This window comes from Staurois parvus, unplaced genomic scaffold, assembly GCF_062004578.1.
Source record: "Staurois parvus isolate SC_StPar_1 unplaced genomic scaffold, SC_StPar_1.0 ptg000154l, whole genome shotgun sequence".
Classification (NCBI taxonomy): domain Eukaryota; kingdom Metazoa; phylum Chordata; class Amphibia; order Anura; family Ranidae; genus Staurois; species Staurois parvus.
The window spans coordinates 22950466-22961686 of NW_028317950.1; the positions used below are offsets into that span (position 1 = coordinate 22950466).

The 11221-nt window shown below is 41.8% G+C and overlaps 1 protein-coding gene across 1 annotated transcript; it reads right to left on the reverse strand.

Annotated features, from left to right (window-relative positions):
- Nucleotides 1–2967: 2967 nt before the first annotated feature.
- Nucleotides 2968–11001, reverse strand: PIM2 (Pim-2 proto-oncogene, serine/threonine kinase). Its single transcript, XM_089675237.1, has 6 exons — nt 10577–11001; nt 7940–8046; nt 7803–7853; nt 6638–7001; nt 5943–6119; nt 2968–4396 (listed from the first exon to the last, which is right to left on the reverse strand). Exons 1-6 carry the CDS (start codon nt 10614–10616, stop codon nt 4293–4295), a joined length of 843 nt encoding a protein of 280 aa, XP_089531363.1. The 5' UTR covers nt 10617–11001; the 3' UTR covers nt 2968–4292.
- Between the last annotated feature and the right edge of the window lie 220 nt (nt 11002–11221).

Genomic DNA, 11221 nt, shown 5'->3' on the forward strand with positions numbered 1-11221 from the left:
GTCTTCTTTTGAGACTCACTGCATCCGGCTGTTTTCTCCCATTTCTCTGAGGATTGCAGTGATCTATCGGCCTCCTGGACCGGTGTCCCGCATTCTTGATGATTTCTCCGCCTGGCTACCCGACTTTCTCTCCTCTGAACTACCCGCTATCATTCTCGGAGATTTTAACATCCCTATTAATGTCAACAATCAGGCTACATCCCAACTCTTCAACCTAGCCTGATCTTTTGCATTAGCACAATGTATACAGTCCTCCACTCACTCTGATGGGAATACATTAGACGTTTTCTCCCATCTTTGCACTCCCTACAACCTCACAAACACCCCCTTTCCTCTCTCTGATCACAATCTCATCACTTTCACAGTCTCCTCATCTTCAAACACATATCCCTCCAAGCAGCAAACATTTACCCGCAGAAACCTTCACAACTTGAACCCTGCTCCTTTCCACTCTGCAACTGACCAACTCTAGGACAAAATCTCTCCCCTGTCCTTCCCTGACCACTGCTGTCTACAACAGTTCGCTTTCATCCGCATTAAACTCACTTGCTCCTCTAACAACTTGAAGCATCAAGCCCCGACTGTTACAACCTTGGCAGACTGACGACACCAGAAATCTTAAATTACATAGTCGTGCACTGGAGCGATTCCGGCGTAAAACCAAATCCCAGCAAGCATTCACCCGATATAAATCTGCTTTCTTAACATACAATTCCTCCCTTCATGCTGCCAAACAAGCCTACTTTGTCACTCTTATTAATACCTTGTCATCCAGTCCTCATCATCTCTTCTCTACTTTTAACTCTCTACTTTCTCCACCTCCACCCAGTACCTCACTCACTGCTCACGAGATTGCAAATCATTTCAAAAACAAGACTGACGCAATTCGTAGGGGCATCGCCACTGCAGACATCCATCCCACTTAGCATTCCTTATACTAAACCTCCCTCAACACTTTCCTCTTTTGACCTTGCTACTACCGAAGAAGTCATTAAGGTTTTCTCAGAAGCCCGTCTCACCGTCGTACCTGCCCCCTGGATCCTCTCCCCTCACAACTACTACGGTCACCCTCTTCTTCTATCCTATGCTCCCTCACTCACATCTTCAATCTCTCCCTCTCTAACGGTGCCTTCCCCTCCCCTCTAAAGCATGCACACATCACTCCCATACTTAAAAAGCCCTCCCTTGACCCCACCAACCTGAACAACTTAAGACCCATCTCCCTGCTGCCATTTACCTCTAAACTCCTAGAACGCTTAGACTATAATCGCCTGAGCTCCCACCTCACCGACAACTGGCTGGCTTTCTGGCTTTCACTCACTACACTCCACTGAAACTGCCCTACTAAAGCTCACTAATGATCTACTAACAGCTAAAACCAATGGCCACTACTCCATACTCTTACTACTTGACCTCTCTGCGGCTTTTGATACGGTTGACCATCCCCTCCTCCTCGAAAAACTCCACTCTCTTGGTCTCAGAGACTCTGCTCTCTTCTTGTTCTCCTCCTACCTATCACAGCGCTCCTTCAGTGTTACCTACAACACTGCCTCCTCCTCTTCACTCCCTCTTTCTGTAGGGGTCCCTCAAGGTTCTGTCCTTGGACCCCTTCTCTTCTCCATCTACATCTCCTCCCTTGGTCACTTGATAAACTCCCATGGCTTTAAGTACCATCTCTATGCTGATGACACGCAAATCTATCTTTCTACCCCTCACCTCACCCCTTCAGTCTTCTCTCACATTACTAAACTACAAAGTGACATATCAGCATGGATGTCACTCCACTTCCTCAAACTCATCTTTCCAAAACTGAGCTCTTAGTATTCCCTCCAGCCCGTGCCCCCTCCCCTGACTTCTCCATCAAGATCAGTAACACAATCATCATTCCCTCCCCTCATGCCAGGGTACTAGGTGTAATCCTAGACTCCCATCTGTCCTTTCAGCCCCAAATCCAATCACTGTCCAAATCTTGTAGACTTCACCTCCACAACATCTCCAAGATAGGACCGTTCCTAACCTCGGAAACCGCTAAGAAACTTATTTACTCCCTTGTTATAGCTCGCCTTGACTATTGTAACTCCCTCCTCATTGGCCTACCGAATTGCAGGCTATCCCCTCTTCAGTCTAACATTAATGCTGCTGCCAGACTCATCCACCTTACTAACCGTTCTGTATCTGCCACCCCTTTCTGCCAATCCCTCCACTGGCTTCCCATTGCCCAACGGATAAAATTCAAAACATTAACAATAACGTATAAAGCAATTTATAACTCTGCCCCAAATTACATCACTGATCTGGTCTCCAAATATCACCCTAACCGTCCTCTCCGCTCCTCGCAAGAACTCTTACTCTCTAGCTCCCTTGTCACCTTCTCCCATGCTCGTCTCCAGGACTTTTACAGAGCTTCCCCCATCCTCTGGAACTCTCTACCCCAATTTATCAGACTATCGCCTACTCTGCTCACTTTTAGGTTTTCAGAGATCGCCTATCTCTTCAGGGAAGCCTATCCTGCCCTCAGCTACTAATGGAATCTTCTACTCTTCCAACCAGTCCATCCCCCACAGTTACTACCTTTTGTACCACTAGCCCCTCCCTCCTAGATTGTAAACTCCAAGGAGCAGGACCCTCCTTTCCCTCTTGTATTGAACTGTATTGTCTCCCATTATATTGTAAAGCGCTGAGCAAACTGTTGGCGCTATATAAATCCTGTATAATAATAATAATAATTATAATAATTCCTCCCCCTGACACCAAATATGGGGCACTAGTCCTCCCACTAACATCAAGGATGGGGCACTGTTCTTCCAGCTAATACAAATGATGAGGCAGTATTTCTCCTTCTATTGACCACATGCACTATGTTTTTTTTCAGCTCACAAAACAAAGTATCAGTTTGGTCTTGGTCTTTTTTTCTGCCGGGCTGGGAATGCTATTATTATGAAAACACTAAGACACATCATATTTTTGTAAAAAAAAAAAAACTGCCTCTTGGCAATTTATTAAATAGGTTTTATAAAACATATTTACACATTTTGTCACATTAAAACACATGGATAACTGTACATGGTAATGAAGTAATACACAAGTATTTACTGTCCCCATAAAAGCATAGGGGATTTAATACCTCTCAGAAAGAGGATGGAAATTCTGCTATGCAGTCTATTTAAAGTGTCACTCTACCAAGAACTAGTATTTCAGCATGGTAGATGCTGGAGAGTTAAATCATCCAATGGTTTCTTTTGTTTTGTTAGAGACATTGGTAAGATCACTTGAGCTCTGCTGTGGTTATTATGAGGGGTTCCCACTCTCCCTGCTGAATTTTTTAACTATGGAGAATGTAAGAAAGGGAGAGGGGGCATACAATGGTGAGGTAGAGCACCCAAAACTTCCATTTGGACAGGAACAGAGTTGGAAATGATGGCAGCGAGATTTCAAGACATAAGAAGCCAGGTCTGATTCAGCCCACCATGCTCCACCTAGGCCAAAATTTTACATTTGGCTGTAATGGTCCTTTAAAATCAAAATGTTTTAAAGACCCAGCCCCCCCTTCCCAATCAATCTTCACCCATGTGGCTCACATTTGGGCAATTCTACTAGAGGAATCTAAGGAGTATGGACAACGTGTTTGACCAACCCAAGAGTTTGGGCCAGATGGCCTTTGGGTCCAACTTCAATTGCATCTTCAGTGCATTTATCACATAAGCCCCATTGGGGTTTACTTTAAGATCAACCCCACCCAACTTCACCTTGAATGGGGTAGAAGAGTTAAACTGAAAACTTCAGGTGTAAGGTTTCCCCATAGTGGGTTGTTTCTCCAGTCACTTCCACAATGCCACATTAAAGCTGCCACTCCCATGCATATGGTTTTGAATTCAAATTGGAGTTTAAAGGGCCCATAAATGTTCCCTTTAAAGCCTGTCACCTATCGTTAAGGATGTTTGCAAGTTGCAATGATTGCTTTGGCAATCCTCTGTTTCTTAGGAAGACCGTCCTGTAAAACCAGGTTACCCGACACACCTACTTTCCCTGAGTTGACACAGGGGATGAGTCACAGCTAGGTGTACACATACTGTGCAATATTCAGGACTTCCTTCTGATGACACACAAGTGAGACCAGCTAATAGTATTACCTATCAGACCTAAAACATCAAAGCTAGCTGCAGCAAGCTGAGGGCATAGCGCCATTTGCAGTGTCCATTGTCCAGAGCATGAGTTGTGCCCCCTACAGGCTGCGCACAATAGAGAAACAGTCTCTGTAGTGTGTTTAAAGTCTCTGGCCTTCTGCTTTGCCACTAAATGCGGTCTTCTTTCATCCAGGGATGCTGGACTATCTGTTCAAGTGAGGGTCGGTCTGAAGGGCGTGTGGATAAACACCACCGGATCAGTTTTTCACATTCTGAAAAGAGATGCAAAGAGAGGTTTTAGAATATGAATCCCCTGAGACCAGCATACAAAGATATTTTCATAATGGTGCAGCCTGAAAAATGTCTTTTATTTTATTAAACATTTTTATATAAAACATTATGTACAGGCTGCAACCATGATACTGGTGTCATAGAGTACTATGGGTTTTCTAAAGCAACAATCTTACAGCCCTATATGAATATAACAGGCAGACAGTGGGAGAGAAGGGAAGCCTCTACTCCTCTCATTCCTTTCATTCAATTACGTGTTTATAACATTAAAGGTGAATTCTAGGGAGTTATAAAAGATGTAAAGTAATGCAGTCCTGTGTTCATAATAAACAAGTTTTTTTTAACACAAGTAGTGCAAGTAACTGAACTGGAATTTGTGCCAGCCTCTAACCATCCCTATACAGCCCAGCCCAGAGTGGGAGAGAAAAAAGCAGCCCAAAGAACCAATAAGCTCATGTGCTGACAAGAAGCTCACAGAAGGAGAAAGCAATGTGATAGAAATATGAGATCATCACTGTGCTGCTTCTCCTTTCCCTGTCCACTCAGAGGTTGGGGAGGGTCCATGACAGCCTAGGCTCAAAGGAAGTGAGTTGAATTCAGATAGCTATTCAACCCACAATACTGAGGACATCTAGTTGCAGAAAAAGGTACTGCATGTGACAGCTCCTAAATGAAGATGAGTATTGCAGCAAAAGCTGTTTTTTTTCTATGAAGTTTACCATGTATCCAGGTTATATTATAGTTACTAATAATTAGTCGCATTCAAATGGATTTGTTCAGTAATATCGAAGAGGTTTTGAAACTCACCCAAGCCAGTTTGTCTCGAGTTCAAAACATTACAAAGCAAATCCAGCTAAATATTTAATAGTTTAATGGGGTTTAAAAAAACTCTCTCTCTCTCTCTCTCTCAGCTGCGGGTGTGTATGTTAAGTTAACAACACCCCGAAATCGGTCCACAAAACACGGTGCGATGTGCAGAATCGGATCGCATGGGTGTGAATACCCATGCGATTTGATTCTAATGTGGACCTAAAAAAGGGTCCTGGTGCAGGTGCGGTGTGATTTGAGCCATACAAAATGTACAGCTCAAAGCGCACCACACAGAATTCGCATGTGATTTGCACAGGAATGCGGTGCGGTTCCTGTGTGAATCACATGCGATATGCCGCACCGCACAAGTGTGAACCCAGGTTTAGAGTGATTGTTGGCTCAATGTACATAGCCTTTTGTCAAAAGCACACTTTCTAATATTACTTTGGATTTTCAATGAGATTCTCAGTTTGGTCTGCAGATTAGGAATCATAACACAACCTAGATATATTAACACTTTGGGGTTTATTTACTAAAGCTGGAGAGTCCAAAATCAGACTCCCTTCTGCATAGAAAACAATCAGCTTCTAACCTCAGCTTGTTCAATGAAGCTTTGGCAATGAAACCTGGAAGCTGATTGGTTTCTATGCAGAAGGGAGTCTGATTTTGGACTCTCCAGCTTTTGTAAATAAACCCCTTTGTGTCTGACTGTCTTACCTGGGGTCACTGTGGTCCTAAACGTTAGCTGTGCTTGTAGAATTTCCTGATCTCTTTCAAAGGGGATGTCACCGCAGACCATATCAAACAGCAGGATGCCCAGAGACCAGACTGTTGCTGGAACGGCCTTATATTTCCGAAAGGCCACCCATTCAGGAGGACTGTACACTCTGGTTCCTGCAGAAATCAAAAGCTCCCTTTAGACTAAACAATGATAATACTCATAAACTAGATTAGATAATGTTCTATACTTTGGTTTAGAAAATCTTTTTCTACAACAGAATGCATGTCTCTGTGCTACACATATCACATGAAAAGCCAAAGAAAGAAATTGTAACTGCAATTACCTAAGCTCGACAGGCAGTCATGCACAGTGCAGCTTACAGTTACTTCTAGAGATTTTTGATTTTTTTTTTATTAAGTACCACCCACATAATAGGCTAACCGATTAAAACTGATCCTCAGAACCTATGTCATGTTTTCAATGCTGTATATGCCTCCCCTGTGGAAATTTCCTCACACTTCCTGTTCTGGTGACACCTTGACAAACCTGACATACAAGGCATCACTGAGCCAGGAAGGGAGGGGAAGATTCTGAAGCTATCCTATTCTGTCTAAAACTAAACAAATATTTCTGGATTTTTAAAAAATATTCATGGTGCAAAAAGAGTTTACAGTTAAAAAGCATAATTTACCATCAAAATCAGTGTAGAAGGAATCCTGCAGCAAAGCCCCAGAGCCAAAGTCGATGAGTTTGAGCTCTCCTGTGTGAGTGTTGAGTAACAGGTTTTCATCTTTGATATCACGGTGTGTGATGCCATGATTGTGGCAGTGCCGCACCGTCTCCACCACCTGCCGGAACAGGCCTCGCGCAATCACCTCCTCCAGAGGGCCTTGCTCTGTGATCACATCAAACAGATCCCGACAGTGTTCTGGCATCTCCATCACCAGCAGGAAACTGTCCGGTGTTTCAAACCAATCCAGTAGCTCAATGATGCCCTTGTGACCCTTGACTTTCAGCATCAGAAACACTTCCATGGGCACGCGAGATAATTTACCCTAAAAAAGAAAAATGGGCGGAGAACTAAGGTCAAGGGAAAATGTAATCCAGTACTACCCATATAATAAGCCAACCAATTAACTGAACCTCAGAACCTCTATCATGTTTTTAATGCTGTATGTGTCCCCCACCGGGGAAATTCAACCTCTCTATTCAAACTGGTGGCCATTGCCAATGGGAGCGACTATGAGGAAAAAGCTAAATTTTTCAAGCGCCACCAGAACAGGAAGTGGAGCTTACTCTGCCAATGGGGACAGCTGTCTAATAGGGGATTCCCCCACACTTTGGACAGACTTCCTATTGGGGTAGATTTACTAAAACACACAAAATCTGGTGCAATAATAACCAATCATCTTCTAACTTCATCTTGTTCAGTTATCCTTTGACAATAAAACCTAGAACACGATTTGGGTACTATGCACAGCTGCACTAAATTCTGTTTGTATGAGTTTTATGATATCTTCCCCATTGTGTCTACAGTACAGGAAGAGTCCCCATGAGGCACATAAAGAAAAATACTAAAAAAGGGATTTAACCATTTCCTACTGAAAAAAAACAGTTTTGGACTTAGGCTTATAATGTAGCTCATACAAAAATGATTTAACTCACAACAACCAATTAGAACCAAGGAGTCTAGTGTGAATGGACCAGTGAAAGCTGACTTCTGATTGGCCACTCTGGGCTACTGCACATTGCCATTTGTATGTATTAAGTAAAAGCCAAAAATTGTATGAATAATTTTCGGAACACATTTCTGAAAGAGTCAAAATGTTTCATGTAATATTTTAAAGAAATCTTACCAGCTGTGCCCATTCCACCACTCGACACTTCAAGATATGTTTCACGGCCACCTGGGGGAGCAAGAGATCAGTCAGTGGTGTGAACTGAGCCTTTCTACAATGATTAGCTGCTGGTTGTGTATTGTTGTGGCATTTACCTGTACATGGTCGGTGAGTCTTCGTGCCCCGTAGACTGTGCCAAATCCACCACGTCCCAGGAGAGACCCCAGCTGATACATTTTGTCAAAGGATGCCCGGTCTTTCCCTGTAAGAAAAGCAAAGACTGCAGTAGATGACACTTTATCATAGAACTAACTTGAGGCTCAATTTTTCTTATTGCAATAAGGGATCTGTAGACACATGCAATGCAGTGTCTACCTGAATTAACACTTCATTATAGACATACGTTTTGTTTTTTACAAATTTTACTTACATACTAATAACAGCAAAGTGGATTATGTCACTCCCTTGTTTCACTTTATAGACTGGGCTGATACTCATATTTAAAGGATCAACCAAGCCAAAACATATGTGCTGATATTTTGGTTATGGGTGGGTAGACCGAATCCCCCTGTTAATTTCTTACATCTCTCATGAACTCCTGTAAAGGGCTCTTTACCGAGATTTCAACCCCCCCAGTATTGAGTCTCACTCCTCCTGCTGCATTTTTTTTTAGGCAGGTGCATTGTCATGAATCAACACGAGTTTCCTTTTTGCATTTTTCTGTGTTGATGCATGTTTTCAATGAGCAAACTGTTGGTGCTATACAAATCCTGTATAATAATACATTTTGGAGTGGATAGAAGTAAGCAAGCCATTGACCAAGGCTTGTTATTACCTGTTACCAATGCATTAAAATGCATTCTATATATATGTTTTGATGCACTGCCTTCAACTTCCATGGTCCTCCCAAAACCCTTACTTGCACTAAAAACAGGCACAATGTATTTTTCAAAGCACAGTGCACTGCAGCGCTGAGATGGGAACAGGCACACTTTTTATTATGGGGGAGTTGGGCGCATGCTTTTTAGCACTTTGCAATATGTGCTGTAAATTGCAGCGTAAATGGGCTCTATTTCCTAAAAACTAAACAAAATCTATGAAAGTCGTGTTCCTAGGAGACTGCCCAAATCTCACAAGTTCCAACATGTGCGCACCCATGGAGCACGTACGCTTCACACATATCCCAGTGTACCCAATTACTCAGCCACCAACACCCAGAACACTGCCCCATGACTAAGAATGTTTGGTGCTAGTACAGGCAGGCGTACATGTGCCAAGAAAATATCTTATGTCCTAATGATGTGGTTCTATTAAACGGTAATGGTAAAAAAGATATCAATATAATAATAACAATAGTAATTGTAAAAGATAGCAGTAGTAATAATTAAAATGATAAAAATAGTAACAAGGGCTTTAGAACAAGAGCAGTGAAGATGTGTTTAACACGTGTCTGCAATTCATTTCCCATGCATTCATATTGACTTGTACAGAGGGATTAAAGCAAAGCAAAGCTTGATATACACTATCCATAATAATAATAATAATAATATTGGTAATCCACAAGATGAGAAGTTGCTTAATCAGGTTTGATCATCCAAAATGTATATAATTTATAGACAGCAGCCCCCCACCTCCAAGACATTACATCTACAACAAACCCTTAACAAATAAAAGTAATTCTGCTCATAAAATGATTCATTAATAACATTTTAAAAACTGAGATATATATATATATATATTATACAATAACTTAATACAATTATATATTTTATTATATTATAATATTATTATTATTATTATTATATACAATTATTAAATTATTTTCTAACTAGTACATGTCATGTTACTGAAGGGGCGGTCAGACACATTTACTCATGCTGTCACCTTCTGCTGCATGTAGAGAAGTCAGACACAATGGGGGACATTTACTAAATCTGGTGCAGGCAGAATTTGATGCAGCTGTGCATAGAAACCAATCAGCTTCCAGGTTTTACTCTCAAACCTTAATAGAACAAACTAAAGATAGACGCTGATTGGTTTCTATGCAGAGGTGCACCAGATTTTGCACTCTAAAGTTTTAGTAAATGTCCCTCAATGTCTGGGATTATGGGCACTGTCTTTTTCTGTAACGGGTACAGAACCCTCTGCAGTGTGTGACAGCAGTAATGCTCAGGTGGGTTGTATCAAAACTGCAGAATGCAATGACATACAGAGGGCTCTTCATTATAGAGAGGACAGGAGCAATGCTTGGGATGATGGGCTCTGTAGTGTTCTATAACAGGAAGAGAAACCCTCTGCAGTGTGAAAGCAGCAATCAGGCAGATTGCATCAAAACTGCAGAATGCAGAAAGCTCCCCATTATTTGGATCCAGCTACACTGTCATATGAGTACAAACATCAGATTAATGCAATTAAAACAGTTGCAATTGACAAATACTTAAATACAGGGGGAAACAACCATTTGAAATTGTAGCAGTAGGGTTTATTTGCTAAAAACAGAAGAGTGCAAAACCAGGTGCAACTCAGAAACCAATCAGCTTTCAGATTTTATTGCCATAGCTTTACTGAACAAGCTGAAGATAGAAGCTGATTGGTTACCATGCACAGCTGCACCAGATTTAGTGTCCTCTAGTTTTAGTAAATCTACCCACTGAGACACAGACATCACTCAAAGTGAAGCTGCAGAGGTTCAGCTGCACTGCCTACCTGTGTCTATCAAATTCCTAAGTGATAGAATCACTTATTGCAGTAAATGGGAAAGGAGACAGACAAAAAATGAAAGCTGGGCTTACCTGATGCAGGGCTCAGACTGTCAAGAAAACTGGTGATCATTTCCAGATCAGAGGATTCCAAAACAATGATGTACACAAAGAAAGATCTGCACTGTGCAGGGACTCAGGGACTACTCTGCAGTCTTCTCTGCAATATTCCTGTTCTGCTCTGATGGTGCTGCTTTGCTGTGTGCACTGCCTGCTGTTCTGACAGCTCTCTGAGGACCATATCAGTTGGAGTTCCAGATAATTGTAAAGAGGAGGGAGGGGTTTGTGGAGGGTAAGTGACTCACAGCCAATCAGAATAGAGACCTGAGACAATATTCAAATATAATAAGGAGGACAACCAATGGATTTCAAGAAAAGAGAGCGGGAGAAACTGACATAAACATTTCCTATATGTTTACCATCAGCAAGGCATGAGTGGGTGTGTTACACATTGTGTGTATTTATTTTCACTTTATACACTTTATTCATTTAGGGTTTTATTTTGGTTGAACTTGCTTTTCCAAGATCTTCCAAGGTGTTTGTCGGCATGTAATATGAACTATTGTATCAAAGAGCCACAGAAGCCTACATAACCTAATATTACATATTAATACATCTGAAACAGAAACATGGTTTAGCTGATTAACAAAACAATAATACCATCATTTAATATGCAAG

Coding starts and splice junctions, on each gene's coding strand:
- PIM2 (XM_089675237.1), bottom strand. CDS start 10,616: ATGATCACCAGTTTTCTTGACAGTCTGAGCCCTGCATCAG. Junction 8,047..10,576: donor CAGTCTGAGCCCTGCATCAG/GTAAGCCCAGCT, acceptor CTTTTCTTACAG/GGAAAGACCGGGCATCCTTT. Junction 6,120..6,637: donor CTTCTACACTGATTTTGATG/GTAAATTATGCT, acceptor TGATTTCTGCAG/GAACCAGAGTGTACAGTCCT.